Below are 16,908 nucleotides of genomic sequence, written 5' to 3'. Positions count from 1 at the left end.
CTTCTTGGCACACCCATCCCGTTAGCGGGATAATTTTTCAGATCGCCAAATTCAAATTAAATGACTAAAAATGTTAAATTTTCATGAAATCACAAGTGCAATATAGCAAAACACAGCTTAGCTTGTTGTTAATCCACCTGGCGTGTCAGATTCCAAAAAAGCTTTTCGGTGAAAGCTATCCAAGCGTTTATGTTAGGACATCTCAGCAGACAAAACATTACAAACAGCTAGCAGCAAAGTAGATTGGTCACAAAAGCAATAAAATTAATCGCTTACCTTTGATCTTCGGATGTTTGTACTCACGAGACTCTCAGTTACACATTTTTAAATCCAAAAACCTCCACTTGGTTGGCGCGTTATGTTCAGAAATCCACAGGCTCGAGCGGTCACGACGGGGCAGACAAAAATTCCAAATAGTATCCGTAAAGTTCGTAGAAACATGTCAAACGTTTTTTATAATCAATCCTTAGGTGTCTGGTCCAAGCTGCTCACGCATGCAAAACTCTGCTGGCACCCAGCCATCCAATTACGTGATGTGATCTTTCTCGCTCGTTTTTCAGAATAAAAGCCTGAAACCATGTATAAAGACTGTTCACACCATGTGGAAGCCATAGGAAAAGGAATCTGGTTAATATCCCTTTAAATGGAGGGAAGGCATGCAATGGAACAGAGGTTTCAGGAAAAACAGCACTTTCTGGTTGGATTTTCCTCAGGTTTTCGCCTGCAATATCAGTTCTGTTATACTCACAGACAATATTTTGACAGTTTTGGAAACTTTAGTGTTTTCTTTCCTATTCTGACAATTATATGCATATTCTGGGCCTGAGGAATAGGCAGTTTCATTTGGTTATGTTTTTCATCCAAACATCAAAATACTGCCCCCTTCACTCGAGGTTAAGCCCCTTCGGTGATTGGTCAACTGTAGGGATTTTTCAATGAAGTGTCTCGTGTCATTCAACGAGAGACGACTTGCTTTCATGCACATTTTTTCACTTGAGAAATACTGCCCCAAACATCTTAGTTATACGTAAAAAGATATCCTCTGCAAAAATGTATGATTTGACAGATTTCTTGAGTTATCTTAGATTAATGATATTTCGAGGAATGTATACTGGCCACGGCATCTCAAAATGGACAAACAGTACTATTGGCACTTTTTTTCTTGTTTTTCAAGAGAAAGTCTTTTAAGGGAGTATGCAAGCACACTGGCTAGGCGCCAGCCAAACTGAAGCATGCTGGCGCCATAAGCAAGTGGGTGTAATGACAATAGGTAGCTAGCTGGCCCAATATTGGACTAAAGGAGCCTAACGTTACTCCTTATAGTCCATGGACCTTACATGTACTGTTTAAAGGTGAATTGGCGCAGATACGTAGTTAGCAGAGGTAGTTGACTGTCTTCCTTCTGTTTTCCGTAAACATTCGCTGTAACATTGAGATATGGTTGTGTGGGTTCACTAACCCTATAAAGGTGTGTAGTAATTTAACTTCTTGATCCTACTTGAGACGCAGATGTCTCAACTAGGCACCTGGAAATGCAAATGCGCTACGCTAAATGCCATTTTGTTGCTCCCTGCCTACAGACAGAAACTAAAAAAAGAGGCTCCCACGCTGAGGTCTGTCCAACGCTGGTCCGACCAAGCTGACTCCACACTCCAAGACTGCTTCCATCACGTGGACTGGGAGATGTTTCGTATTGCTTCAGATAACAACATTGACGAATACGCTGATTCGGTGTGCGAGTTCATTAGAACGTGCGTTGAAGATGTCGTTCCCATAGCAACGATTAAAACATTCCCTAACCAGAAACCGTGGATTGATGGCAGCATTCGTGTGAAACTGAAAGCGCGAACCACTGCTTTTAATCAGGGCAAGGTGTCTGGTAACATGACCGAATGCAAACAGTGCAGCTATTCCCTCCGCAAGGCTATCAAACAAGCTAAGCGCCAGTACAGAGACAAAGTAGAATCTCAATTCAACGGCTCAGACACAAGAGGCATGTGGCAGGGTCTACAGTCAATCACGGACTACAGGAAGAAATCCAGCCCAGTCACGGACCAGGATGTCTTGCTCCCAGGCAGACTAAATAATTTTTTTGCCCGCTTTGAGGACAATACAGTGCCACTGACACGGCCTGCAACGAAAACATGCGGTCTCTCCTTCACTGCAGCCGAGGTGAGTAAGACATTTAAACGTGTTAACCCTCGCAAGGCTGCAGGCCCAGACGGCATCCCCAGCCGCGCCCTCAGAGCATGCGCAGACCAGCTGGCCGGTGTGTTTACGGACATATTCAATCAATCCCTATACCAGTCTGCTGTTCCCACATGCTTCAAGAGGGCCACCATTGTTCCTGTTCCCAAGAAAGCTAAGGTAACTGAGCTAAACGACTACCACCCCGTAGCACTCACATCCGTCATCATGAAGTGCTTTGAGAGACTAGTCAAGGACCATATCACCTCCACCCTACTTGACACCCTAGACCCACTCCAATTTGCTTACCGCCCAAATAGGTCCACAGACGATGCAATCTCAACCACACTGCACACTGCCCTAACCCATCTGGACAAGAGGAATACCTATGTGAGACTGCTGTTCATCGACTACAGCTCGGCATTCAACACCATAGTACCCTCCAAGCTCGTCATCAAGCTCGAGACCCTGGGTCTCGACCCCGCCCTGTGCAACTGGGTACTGGACTTCCTGACGGGCCGCCCCCAGGTGGTGAGGGTAGGCAACAACATCTCCTCCCCGCTGATCCTCAACACTGGGGCCCCACAAGGGTGCGTTCTGAGCCCTCTCCTGTACTCCCTGTTCACCCACGACTGCGTGGCCACGCACGCCTCCAACTCAATCATCAAATTTGCGGACGACACAACAGTGGTAGGCTTGATTACCAACAACGACGAGACGGCCTACAGGGAGGAGGTGAGGGCCCTCGGAGTGTGGTGTCAGGAAAATAACCTCACACTCAACGTCAACAAAACTAAGGAGATGATTGTGGACTTCAGGAAACAGCAGAGGGAACACCCCCTTATCCACATCGATGGAACAGTAGTGGAGAGGGTAGCAAGTTTTAAGTTCCTCGGCATACACATCACAGACAAACTGAATTGGTCCACTCACACAGACAGCATCGTGAAGAAGGCGCAGCAGCGCCTCTTCAACCTCAGGAGGCTGAAGAAATTCGGCTTGTCACCAAAAGCACTCACAAACTTCTACAGATGCACAATCGAGAGCGTCCTGGCGGGCTGTATCACTGCCTGGTATGGCAACTGCACCGCCCTCAACCGTAAGGCTCTCCAGAGGGTAGTGAGGTTTGCACAACGCATCACCGGGGGCAAACTACCTGCCCTCCAGGACACCTACACCACCCGATGTCACAGGAAGGCCATAAAGATCATCAAGGACATCAACCACCCGAGCCACTGCCTGTTCACCCCGCTATCATCCAGAAGGCGAGGTCAGTACAGGTGCATCAAAGCTGGGACCGAGAGACTGAAAAACAGCTTCTATCTCAAGGCCATCAGACTGTTAAACAGCCACCACTAACATTGAGTGGCTGCTGCCAACACACTGACACTGACTCAACTCCAGCCACTTTAATAATGGGAATTGATGGGAAATGATGTAAATATATCACTAGCCACTTTAAACAATGCTACCTTATATAATGTTACTTACCCTACATTTTTCATCTCATATGCATACGTATATACTGTACTCTATCATCGACTGTATCCTTATGTAATACATGTATCACTAGCCACGTTAAACTATGCCACTTTGTTTACATACTCATCTCATTTGTACATACTGTACTCGATACCATCTACTGTATCTTGCCTATGCTGCTCTGTACCATCACTCATTCATAGATCCTTATGTACATATTCTTTATCCCCTTACACTGTGTACAAGACAGTAGTTTTGGAATTGTTAGTTAGATTACTTGTTATTACTGCATTGTCGGAACTAGAAGCACAAGCATTTCGCTACACTCGCATTAACATCTGCTAACCATGTGTATGTGACAAATCAAATTTGATTTGATTTAAATGTACTCGTTAAAACTCAAACCTTAATCAAAATAAATGTACTCGTTAAAACTCAAACCTTAATCAAAATTCACATACAGGGTATTGAATTAAAGCTACACTCGTTGTGAACCTAGCCAACAAGTCAGATTTTTAAAATGCTTTTCGGCGAAAGCATGAGAAGCTATTATCTGATAGCATGCAACACCTCAAAATGCCTGAATGCGATGTAAACAAAGACTTTGCTTATCTGGCGCTACACAAAACGCAGAAATAAAATATAAAACATTCATTACCTTTGACGAGCTTCTTTCTTGGCACTCCTATATGCCCCATAAACATCACTATTGGGTCTTTTTTTCGTTTAAATCGGTCCATATATACCCAAAATAGCTTTCTATGGAAGCTGTGTCATTCAGAAAAAAACATTGTTTTTAAACGCTGCGTCATTTTTTTAAATTAAAAAAGTCGACGATAAACTTTCACAAAACACTTCGAAATACTTTTGTAATCCAACTTTAGGTATTAGTAAACGTTTATAATCTATCAAAATGATTACAGGGCGACGTATATTCAATAGCTCCTCGTCTGCAAATCAATGGCTGCCAATGTGCACATTCAAACCATCCTGGTGGAGACCGGAAGAAACGGAATCCTGTTAGTTGGATTTTCCAACAAAAAAGTCCATTGAAAATGACGACAATGGCGACATCGTGTGGAATCTGTATGAATTGCATGCAGATCCATAATTAATTTTGTGCTCTTTTAACAACCCATGAAAGTGACTTATGGAAATTATTTTTAGCTTTCAGAGAGCAGTTTTTCTTGCGTTTTTCAATGAAACACACGATCTGTTATAGTCACAGCCGTGATTTAACCAGTTTTAGAAACTTCAGAGTGTTTTCTATCCACACATACTAATCATATGCATATACTATATTCCTGGCATGAGTAGCAGGACGCTGAAAAGTTGCGCGATCTTTAACAGAATGTTCGAAAAAGGAAGGGGTAGAAATATACTATCATCAATATGCGCTAAAACCAGTTAGGGTCTACATATGGGTTAGTAACTAGCTAGTGAGCTTAATTTGTGTTGATAAATAGCTACGAACCATCTAGTTCTAAATTGATTTGTATAACTAGTTAGCTAGCTTTGGCATGATGGTTACATTGGCAAGGGGGCTAGCTAGCTTACTACATTGATTGGCAAGAATGACTCACTGGCTATACACTGAGTCGGTGTTCATGTCATAAGAAGGAATTCCCCTCGACAACGCTCACAAATTGGGGACAACATTTTTTCCCATTAACCCCCATTGTAAAAGAGCTCACTTTGTTGTAGATTTTTATTTAACAATTATAAAACATGCGAAAAGCTGCTGTGGTGTAACCAGGTCAAAAATCCCGACCTACGGTTTGCAATGCTCCCACTTGGGAAATGGAGGCTGTGTGAAGAGCCCTGTTGCTTCAGGCTATTCAGTGTAGAAGGGTGGGTAATTGTGGTGATCCGGTGTCCAAGTAGGCTACACATAGTTGTGTGTGTGTGTGGAAAACATTTAATCACAGGTAAGACGTTTGACTTGTTTAGTATAGTCTGTTTGTAAGTCGACTCACTACTTGTAGTTTTACAGTCTGTCTGTGTTGGTCAGCTTAATTTTCTGGTTGGTAGCTAGTTAGCACTCGCGTCGCTAACCTTAGCGCCATCATGAAAAGGGGCATGAGGGAAGCCCTACAATATGTTTTTCTAACTAGTGAGAACACTTGGGAGTGTTGAAACGTAATGTTTTATTTAAATGTGGTTTTTGTAATTGACTAAAACAAGCAGACAAGATAATTGTATTTGAAAAATGTCGAGTGTTTGCTGTGAGCCAATGAGGTAACCAAGTTGTTATCCGCACAGATGGGCGGGGCCACAACATTCTATTTAATACTGACTGGGACTCTCCTTAATAATTTGGTTTCAGATAATTCATAATAATGATACAATACCTTGCACATAGGCCTGTAGGCTGTTTGCTCGGATTTAATAAAGCTACAGTAGCTAGTTGCCAGGATGGATAAAGCTCATAACTAACTAATACAATTCAAGTGTGCATTTATTGTATTTGTTGCTACTCATTGCACTGGTGCCATCATCCATTGTAAACAGTGTGTGACCCACTGACTAGATACCAATTATAAATGGGCTGTGATGCTCTGTAGTGTGTGAAAAGAATGTCCTGACAGCTGGGATTTTCACAATTAAGCTGCCAGCCCTAATTTGTTTTTCCCAGTCTGCTTCAAACCAAAATAAACAGCCCAAACCTGCTCCATCAGAAGAGCTGGGTCCATTGAAACCCCTAGAACCAGTAGTCAACCATTTCTTGGCCACTAAAACACATTTTGATGAGTGTGTCTCACACACACCTAATGTACCTTCAGAAAGTAGTCCTACCCCTGGACTTATTCCACATTTTGTTGTTACACCCTGAATTAAAAATGTATTGAATATAATTTTTCCCTCACCCATCTACATACAAAACCCCATAATAATAGTGGGAACATGTTTTGCAAATGTATTGACTCAGTGGGAATACTTAGTAAATTCGATTTCTGTATTTCATTTTCAATACATGTTAGAATCACCTTTGGCAGCGATTTACAGCTGTGAGTCTTTCTGGGTAAGTCTAAGAGCTTTGCAAAACAACATTGTACAATATTTGCACATTTTATTATTTTCAAATTTCTTCAAGCGCTGTCAAGTTGGTTGTTGATCATAGCTGGACAGCTGTGTTCAAGTCTTGCCATTGATTTTTATTCAAAACTGTAACTAGGCCACTCAGAAACATCCAATGTCTTCTTGGCAAGCAACTACAGTGTATATTTGGCATTGTGTTTTCGGTTATTGTCACGCTGAAAGGTGAATTCATCTCCCAGTGTCTGGGGTAAAGCAGACTGAACCAGGGGTTTGTCTAGGATTTTGCCTGTGCTTACCTTCATTCCGTTTCTTTTTTCATCCTGAAAAACTCCCCAGTCCTTAATGATTACAAGGATGGATATCAATGTGTGTTTTTTTTTACCCATCTTTGTGAAGCGTTGGAAAACCTCCCTGGTCTTTGGTTGAATCTGTTTGAAATTCGCTGCTCGACTGAGGGACCTTACAATTAATTACCTGTATGTGTACAGAAACAAGGTAGTCATTAAAAAAAAACATGATTATTGAAACTTATTATGTGACTAATTAAGCAATGTTTTACTCCTGTACTTATTTAGACTGGCCATAGCAAAGGGGTTGAATACTTATTGACTCAAAACATTTCAGATTTTCCTTTTCAATTTGTAAATCATTTCAAAAAATGATTCCACTTTGACATTATGGGATGTTGTGTGTGCTAGGCCAGTGACACAATCTCAATTTAATCCATTTCAAATTCAGGCTGTAACACATCAACATGTGGAAAAAGTCAAGGGGTCTGAATACTTTCTGAAGTGACCTTTCCCTTGAAAAACAATCAAACTCAGTTTCTGCAAACAGGAGAAACTGACATTTTGCGTTGCGCCCTTCTCTAACGCCTACTTGTAATTTGAGTTGTAAAAGCACTGTGATGCCCAGTTTGTTTTGGAACTTTGCAACTTAGTGGCGGTTAATATTCAGCGATAGAGACCACTCCCTGTTTTAGAATGGGTGAGTCGTGCCAAGGCTCATCTGGCCCCACACACACACACTATCAAGGCCCATTAGACACACACACACACTGTTTCCTTATCATGGTCAGCGCAATGTCTGAAATGCTGCTGGACCAGAGCGATCCACAACAGCGGTTCAAATTGAGCAATTGTTTGTGCGCCACTGTCGGCATGAGCCCTTTTCTCAACCAATTGGCTATTTTCCTTTTTTCAGAGAATGTCAATGGCAGTATGTGAAAACGATGCACTTTAGTTTATCCAGCATTTCCATTAGCTGTGTCTTTGTGGTTTGTGAAACAAGGGGATGGGCTGCTAGTAGGTAGTTGTTTTTTATTATTATTTTTATACCCCTTATTCTCCCCAATTCTGTGGTATCCAATTGGTAGTTATATTCTTGGCTCATCGCTGGAACTCCCGTACGGACTCGGGAGAGGCGAAGGTGGAGAGCCATGCGTCCTCCGAAACACAACCCAACCAAGCTGCAATGCTTCTTAACACAATGCCCACTTAACCCGCAAGCCAGCCTCACCAATGTGTTGTAGGAAACACCGTTCACCTGGCCGCCGTGTTGGCGTGCACTGCGCTCGGCCTGCCACAGGAGTCGCTAGTGTGCGGGGACAAGGACATCCCTGCCTGTCAAACCCTCCCCTAACTCGGACGACGCTGGGCCAATTGTGCTGCCCCGTCGTGTCTGGCTGCGACAGAGCCTGGACTCGAACCCAGAATCTCTAGTGGCACAGCTAGCGCCTTAAACCACTGCGCCACTCGTGAGGCACAAATCAAGTTTAATAGACCGCGTGTAGTGGGCTATGGCTTCATGTCATTACATCAGTCAGTGTCTTCAAAATGTACACTCTCTTATGTAAGAGCTCTCCATCCACCTGCTGTGTGTCTTCAATTTTGAGGACACTGGCTGATGTAATGACTTTAAGCCATATCCCACAAATATTATTATAATTTCTTATTATTATTTTTTACATTTTTAACTAGGCAAGTCAATTAAGAACACATTCTTATTACAATAATGGCTTACCCCAACCAATTGTGCGCCACCTTATGGGACTCCCAATCACAGCCGGATGTGATAAAGTCTGGATTCGAACCAACGACCCTAGTGACGCTTCTTGCATTGAGATGCAGTGCCTTAGACCGCTGCGCCACTCTGGAGCCCTGACTTAAATTTGATTACAATTATTCCCATGCCTGGTCCCAATACAACCCTTAAACCTGTCCCCTTAACCTTTCGGTTTTCAAATACGTGGAGATACTCTGGATAGGTTTAAGAAATACACCAGTTGGAGCCATATTGGTTACACCCATCCAGACCTGACCTGATCCCAGATCTGTTTGCCCTCTTGCCAATGTCTGACATGACGGTTCAACAAGGAGTTCTCAAAAAGCAGAAACGGACTGACAACTACACTAATCCAGACCATTCAGACTAGAAAACGCAGAAGGCCGGCAGTGATTAGGGGTTGTTTTTGGAGAGTTCCCCTGTGTTCATTTCACTTCAATGCATTCCACTTATGTCTCAACTCTATCCCTTTCCAGCTAAGAAAAAGGGGAATAAGAAGGGGAAGACTCTGACCCTCACTGACTTCCTCGCAGAGGACGGTGGGAGTGGGGGCAATGCTCCACCACCGCAACCCAGCTACGCCAAGTCCACCAGCTGGGCTGATGAGACCGATGACCTGGAAGGAGATGGTGAGGGACAACTTGATTCTTGATGAAGATTCATATGGGGGCACATCCAAAGGAACAAACTTTCCAGGGTTTCAAAATGCAATGTACAGGATGTCTCAGATCTGTGAAATATCTTGTAAAGAGCTAACATGCTTCTCTGTCATGTTCCATTAGGAGTCATGTCTTGTTGTTTCACACAATTTTTCTGTAATGTCTCACCTATCCATTGAAATCCATTTGTCTCAGTGTCCACCTCCTGGCACACAGGGGAGGACAGTTACCGGGCCCCCGCAATAGACCGTAACATCCTGCCCACAGCGCCACGGTCGGCCCGTGAGCCGAATGTGGACCGCTCACGCCTCCCCCGCAGCCCCCCCTACACTGCCTTCCTGGGCAACCTGCCCTACGACGTCTCAGAGGAATCTATCAAGGACTTCTTCCGGGGCCTAGCGGTATGTACTCAGCTGTTATCAAATGGGGACAAAATCTGTGTCATGCTCAGTATGCACAAAGTGGCGCAAAAATGTTGGTCATACCTAGGGCTGCACAATTTTGACAAAATATCTAATTGCGATTTTCAAAAACTTTGTTAAAACAACTGTCACGGTAGAGAACATCCCTTCTAAAATGAGAAAATATGAATGAATACATGCTGTGTTAACTGAATATAGAACCAATTTAAATAAATATTTTCCCAACATTGTTATAGGCTACATATGATAATAGATTGGATTATTACACCTACTGTACATATTAACAAACATAAATTGTTGTGTGATATAAGCTTAGCACTTAACATTAAGCTTAAGTTCTTAAACTAAGTTCATTATTTATTCAGGCAGCCATAGGCTGCAGATTGAATAGGAAGCTTATGAATCTGTAATTGTGTAATTCGACTTAATCGTTATTATGACTGCACGGCCAGGCATGACTCCAACACCATCATTAAGTTTGCCGATGACACAACAGAGATCACAGATGATACAGCCTATGGGGAGGAGGTCAGAGACCTGACTGTGCCGTGCAAGGATAACAACCTCTCCCTCAATGTGATCAAGACAAAGGAGATGATTGTGGACTACAGGAAAAAGAGGACCTAGCATTCCCCCGTTCTCATCGACGGGGCTGTAAGAGAGCAGGTTGAGAGCTTCATGTTCCTTGGCGTCCACATCACCAACAAACTAGCGTGGTCCAAGCACACCAGGACAGTCGTGAAGTGTGCACGACAAAACCTATTTCCCCCTCAGGAGACTGAAAAGATTTGGCTTAGTCCTCAGATCTTCAAAGTTTGACAGCTGTGCCATCGAGAGCATCCTGACGGGTTGAATCACTTCCTGTTATGGCAACTGCTCGGCCTCCGACCGCAAGGCACTACAGAGGGTAGTGCGTACGGCCCAGTACGTCATTGGGGTCAGTGATGGCTTCTGGCCATCCTGGACCTCTGTACCAGGCGATGTCGGAGGAAGGCCCTTAAAATTCAGACTCCAGCCACCCTAGTCATAGACTGTTCTCTCTGCTACCACACGTCAAGCAGGTACTGAAACACCAAGTCTAGGTCCAAGAGGTTTCTAAACAGCTTCTATACCCAAGCCATAAGACTCCTGGACATCTAATCAAATGTCTACCCTAACTATTTGTTTTGCCCCCCCCCCCCTTCTACACTGCTGCTTCTCTGTTATCATCTGTGCATTGACACTTTAATAACTCTACATGTACATATTACCTCGAACACCGTTGCCCCCGCACGTTGACTCTACCTGTACCATACCAACGATATACCCATTCATTTTATGTCATTGCAGTATTTCCCCTCTTCTGAGACTGTCGTGGAGTTCCTCTCGCATTCACTCGTCTGTCTTATTTCTGACCTCAGACCAGTGCAGTTCTCCATCAGCCCTCTCTCACCTTCTCACTGGTCCACGTCTCCCCTCTGTTCTCAGATCAGTGCGGTGCGCTTGCCACGGGAGCCCAGTAACCCAGAGAGGCTGAAGGGCTTTGGCTACGCAGAGTTTGATGACGTGGACTCCCTCTTGAGGGCGCTGACTCTCAACGAGGAGGTAAGAAACGACACACTGAGGAGAGAAAGGATTGAGGGTCTTAATTCGAGGTCCCTGATCTAGGAACAATGAGATCAATGATGAGCGCGATGAACGTCTGTCTCTAATTAGGATTCATCACATATACATTTGATTATATCAATCACAACATCCATTCAGTTTTGGTAATAGTTTGGGTTAGTTGACAATGTCACAAATCATGCACACGCTTCAATGGGGCAGAAGTCTGGGTTGTGATTCTGGATAGCCACATAGCTACCAACAATGACAAACTGCCATGTGGGAAATTGTAAGTGACTCGTTTAATCTTGTTCTTGATACCATGTCTTGTTATGGCAGATTTTATGTCAATACTAACCAACAACTGTGATGTATTTGAGACAAAAGTGCTCATTGTTCAAATGTATTTGTTTTCAGTAAAATACAAAATATAGTTTACATGTTGTCAACAATCTAAGCCAGCTCGTCTGTTTTGCCCCATAGTTGCGCATGCTCCGGTTTTGTTGCTTAATTAACAACCAAACCTGTCTATAGTTTACTTCAAGGGACATACAGTTGAAGTCGGAAAGTTTACATACACTTAGGTTGGCGTCATTAACTTGTTTTTCAACCACTCTAGACATTTCTTGTTAACAAACTATATTTTTGGCAAGTCTGTTAGAACATCTACTTTGTGCATGACACAAGTAATTTTTCCAACAATTGTTTACAGACAGATTATTTCACTTATAATTCACGGTATCACAATTCCAGTGGGTCAGACATTTACATACACTAAGTTGACTGTGCAAAAAGTGCAAATCAATCCCAGAACAACAGCAAAGGACCTTGTGAAGATGCTGGAGGAAACGGATACAAAAGTATCTATATCCACAGTAAAACAAGTCCTATCGACATTACGTGAAAGGCCGCTCAGCAAGGAAGAAGCCAGTGCTCCAAAACCTCTATTTAAAACAAGCCAGACTACAGTTTGCAACTGCACATGGGGACAAATATCGTACTTTTTGTCCTCTGGTCTGATGAAACAAAAATAGAACTGTTTGGCCATAATGACCATCGTTATGTTTGGAGGAAAAGGGGGAGGCTTGCAAGCCGAAGAACACCATCCCAACCGTGAAGCACAGGAGTGCAGCATCTTGTTTTGGGGGTGCTTTGCTGCAAGAGGGACTGGTGCACTTCACAAAATAGATGGTTACATGAGGAAGGAAAATTATGTGAATATATTGAAGCAACATCTCAAGACATCAGTCAGGAAGTTTAAGTTTGGTCGCAAATGGGTCTTCCAAATGGACGACGACCCCAAGCATACTTCCAAAGTTGTGGCAAAATGGAAGTCAAGGTGTTGGAGTGGCCATCACAAAGCCCTGACCTCAATCTCATAGTAAAGTTGTGTGCAGAACTGAAGAAGTGTGTGCGAGCAAGGAGGCCTACAAACCTGACTCAGTTACACCAGCTCTGTCAGGCGGAATGGGCCAAAAGTCACCCGACTTTTTGTGGGAAGCTTGTGGAAGGCTACCCAAAACGTTTGACCCAAGTTAAACAATTTAAAGGCAACGCTACCAAATACTAATTGAGTGTAACTTCTGACCCACTGGGAATGTGGTGAAAGAAATAAAAGCTGAAATAAATCATTCTCTATACTATTATTCTGACATTTTCACATTCTTAAAATGAAGTGGTGATCCTAACTGACCTAAGACGGGGAATTTTTACTAGGATTCAATGTCAGGAGTTGTGAAACTTGAGTTTAAATGTATTTGGCTAAGGTGTATGTGAACTTCCAACTTCAACTGTAGATAAAAAATAAACAATGTGCTGTTGATTTATTAGTTTGAGCTTTCCATTAATCATTAGTGAAATTACTTTGAGTGCTCAAGACGAATATATGGAATTTAACTGTTAGATTGAATACTATTTACCAGTCACTATCATGCTGGAACATGCTATTATTGAAAGGAGATTAGTTGGTCATTTAAGCCACATTACTGGTAATGACTTGCATGTCTGAGTTTGTTTCCTGCCTCTGACCTAATAGAACCTGGGAAACCGCAGGATCCGGGTGGATATTGCAGATCAGTCCAATGACAAGGGTAAGTTACACACAACCCATGACCTTCCTTCTGAATTAATGATGCATCGATTTAGTATTTTCAATTAAATATTGAAAATGCTTTTCAGTCCAGGATTTGGCTTAATCTTAATCTATCTTGCAAACCATATGTGTCAGGAGGTCAATTCATGCACATTCCACATTTCCCTACCAGTGCCTGGCCAAAAAACACTGCTTGAATGCCATTGTAGCCCAAACTTCATCTGTTGTGGTGTACGAATAAAGCATTTGGGTGGAGCATTTACTGTGTGGGCTTTTATCATTTGATCCCTAACCTTGAATGGCCAGAGGGGAGAGACAATGGTCAGATGGGTGGACGAGACCGGATGGGCCGCATGGGAGACATGGCAGGCCCCGACAAGACAGACAGTGATGACTGGAGGGCCCGGCCCACTGCAGACGCCGACGATGGACCCCCAAAGAGAGAGGAATCCGCCTTTGGTAAGAGTTTCCCTCTAAGCTAAAAGAGCCACATATCTATAGACTATATGAATGCACTCAGCAAGCTTCTTTAAAAGCAGCCTGCTAAAATTGTGAGGGCAACACCTCACAGCTTATCTTTTGCAAGCATGTAAGCACGGGTTCACCAAGGAAGGACAGAAAAGGCACAGTGTCGCTAAAGATGCTGGGGCAGACCTTCTAATGTCCTTTGTGACCCGTTTCAGGAAACTAAGCATATGTTGCAAGTCACGACTTCCCTGGAGAGACATTTGAGTAAAACCAACATTTTTTTCATCAAAATGCGTTTTTTTTTGGCAGAAATACATTCTGGAACATGGCAACTTTCATGTGCCTTAAACTTGTATTCCATCTTTAAATATGAATAAAATGTATTAATTACGAGCCTGGTAAAGCCACAGAAAAAGCCAGCAACCTTCCCACTAGCCATGATTGGCTGAGATGAGTGGGCTGGACATGCCGAGAGAGAAGTTTGGATTGGTCTGCCATATAGAGGGCTTCTATTACAGTCTGTGTTGGTAATCCTGTCGAACGCGGGTTTAAAAAAAAATTGTGTAGTGGAGCTGCATACTTTCTGGAGGGTTGAGTTTTGAAATCGGTGGAATTAGAGTATGATAGCTAAAGAGATGGCAAAAACACCTGTCTCCAGATTACATCTTTAAACTAAGGGCAAACGTGGCATTATTTATGTGCCACTATGTTCATTGTTGTTGTTGCCGGGGCGGCAGCGTAGCCTAGTGGTTAGAGCATTGGACTAGTAACCGGAAGGTTGCAAGTTCAAACCCCCGAGCTGACAAGGTACAAATCTGTCGTTCTGCCCCTGAACAGGCAGTTAACCCACTGTTCCTAGGCCGTCATTGAAAATAAGAATTTGTTCTTAACTGATTGCCTAGTTAAATAAAGGTAAAATAAAATTTTAAAAAAGCTAATGTTAGCTGGCTGGCTCATTAGCTAACATTACGGGACGTGTGTAATCTTACACGTTGTTTAGCTTGCTAGGATAATGTCTTAACTTAGAACTACCCCTCCCGGATCCAGGAGAATTGTCATCAACTACACTAATTAGCATAACGCAACGGACAAAAAAATCTTACTAGAAAATGTTCATATTTATGAAATCACAAGTGAAATATAGTGAAACAAACACAGCTTTTTTGTTAATCACCCTGTCATCTCAGATTTAGAAATTATGCTTTACAGCCAAAGCAAGACAAGCATTTGTGTAAGTTTATCGATAGCCTAGCATAGCATTATGTCCAGCTAGCAGCAGGAAGCTTGGTCACAAATCAGAAAAGCAATCAAATTAAATTGTTTACCTTTGAGCTTCGGATGTTTTCACTCACGATACTCCCAGTTAGACAGCAAATGTTCATTTTGTTCCATAAAGATTATTTTTTTTTAGCCGAAATACCTCCTTTTCTTGTTCAAGTTTTGTTGAGAAATCCACCTGAAATTGCGGTCTCAACAACGGCGAAAAGTGTACAACACCCGTTGAATATGGCCGGTGTCAGCAAAAAAGCGTAATGAAATTGTTGCCAGCAGAGCTGGTTAGGCTGTTTCATGTTATCCAGAGGTAAACAAATCATCGGCCAGAGCATCAGGTGTGCGTTATGAACCCTCCGAGAGCAAAACAGGGTGGGTGGGGCTAAAGCTTAAGAGGATGTGAACGATGCTGAAAGCAGAATGACTTTCCCCATTGTCAAAAATGCACTGTATGATATACCATTTTGTAGCTTTTAGTGTCTACTTTTTTCCAATGTAAAAAAAAACCTATTTCAAATTTTGCTACATAAAACCAAATCCAGGTGGTGAGTCACCATTGTCTCAAAGCGTCATGCTACGTCATGCTTTTTTTTTTTTCATGCTACACTTTTTATCTGAAATGTCAAGCACGCATGGGTAGGTTTTATGCCGTCCACATAGTTCCAGTTCTTATCTTGCACTGTGTGAAAAGAAATGCATCCTTTTGACATTTTTTCTTAATGTTTCTTGATCTCAAGAGACTTGATCAGATTTGCATTTGTGTTACTTGATTTGCATCCCTTTCATAGTCCCATTTAACTCCTTCGTTCCCTCTCAGGGTCACGCGACCGCTACGGAGACCGTGACGTGCTGCGAAGGGACAACGACCGCGGCTTCGGCGACCGTGGCGGCGACCGGGACCGCGGCTTTGGCGGCAGAGACCGCTATGACGACCGGGGAGGTGAGAACGGAGGTGAATCCATTGCTCAAAACTTAACGTATCGTCATCAATCTAGACCAGGTATTCCCAAACTGGGGGTACGTGCAATGCCTTCGGGTGTATGCCATATAAAAATGTGATTCACCTTTCAAAATATAAAATTCACAAAAATCTTCACATTTAGATTTTCCAACAGGGCTATACATTTGGTTATGTTTTTCTCTCTCTCACCGGAGTAGCCTCGTTTTACTGCCAAAAATACAATTAAACCATCTAGTGTTGAGCAAAATAACAACACAATGTCAAATACAGGTAGCCTGGTCAAATAATTAACATCCAATCACATTAACTGTTACTCTCTATCGGGAAACCTTCACTCTTGTGCAGACATTTAGAAATGAAACATCCCAATTTGAAAAATAAGCCACGGGAGTTTGAGCTAGAGTTAAGATTATTTTTGAGTAGTAAGACATGTATAAAAGCAACAGATACCATTAATAAGAAGGGGCTAGAAGCGTCTTAAATGGTGAGCTACCGAGTGGCAAGGACAGGCAAACCCCATACTATTGAGGACTTTATTCTTCCATTCTGTGGGAAAAGGTGAAAAAAACTATACAGACAATCTCTTCATCAAACAGTAATTGTTTTGAAACAATTACTGCTTCGCATACAAGCCAGTGTATCAACAGACGTTGCGGGCCTGGCACAGCTCCTGGTATA

At 42.8% G+C, this 16,908-nt stretch overlaps 1 protein-coding gene across 9 annotated transcripts in view; it reads left to right on the top strand.

Annotated features, from left to right (window-relative positions):
• Positions 1-16,908, top strand: part of LOC139370747 (eukaryotic translation initiation factor 4B-like) — a 50,360-nt gene that overhangs the window by 2,820 nt on the left and 30,632 nt on the right. For 6 of the 9 annotated variants that reach the window (XM_071110434.1, XM_071110432.1, XM_071110427.1 and 3 more), the window contains exons 2-7: positions 9,249-9,401; positions 9,627-9,832; positions 11,321-11,437; positions 13,473-13,527; positions 13,836-13,988; positions 16,087-16,221. In XM_071110434.1, the coding sequence (XP_070966535.1) occupies positions 9,249-9,401; positions 9,627-9,832; positions 11,321-11,437; positions 13,473-13,527; positions 13,836-13,988; positions 16,087-16,221 (819 nt within the window). The remainder of the gene's footprint in view (positions 1-9,248; positions 9,402-9,626; positions 9,833-11,320; positions 11,438-13,472; positions 13,528-13,835; positions 13,989-16,086; positions 16,222-16,908) is intronic. The other 3 variants (XM_071110435.1, XM_071110429.1, XM_071110428.1) reach the window with 1 other exon arrangement.

The sequence above is a fragment of the Oncorhynchus clarkii genome, chromosome 17 (genome assembly GCF_045791955.1).
Source record: "Oncorhynchus clarkii lewisi isolate Uvic-CL-2024 chromosome 17, UVic_Ocla_1.0, whole genome shotgun sequence".
NCBI lineage: Eukaryota > Metazoa > Chordata > Actinopteri > Salmoniformes > Salmonidae > Oncorhynchus > Oncorhynchus clarkii.
Note: the sequence above shows the minus strand (reverse complement) of the source record. Positions and strands in the feature narration are given on the sequence as shown.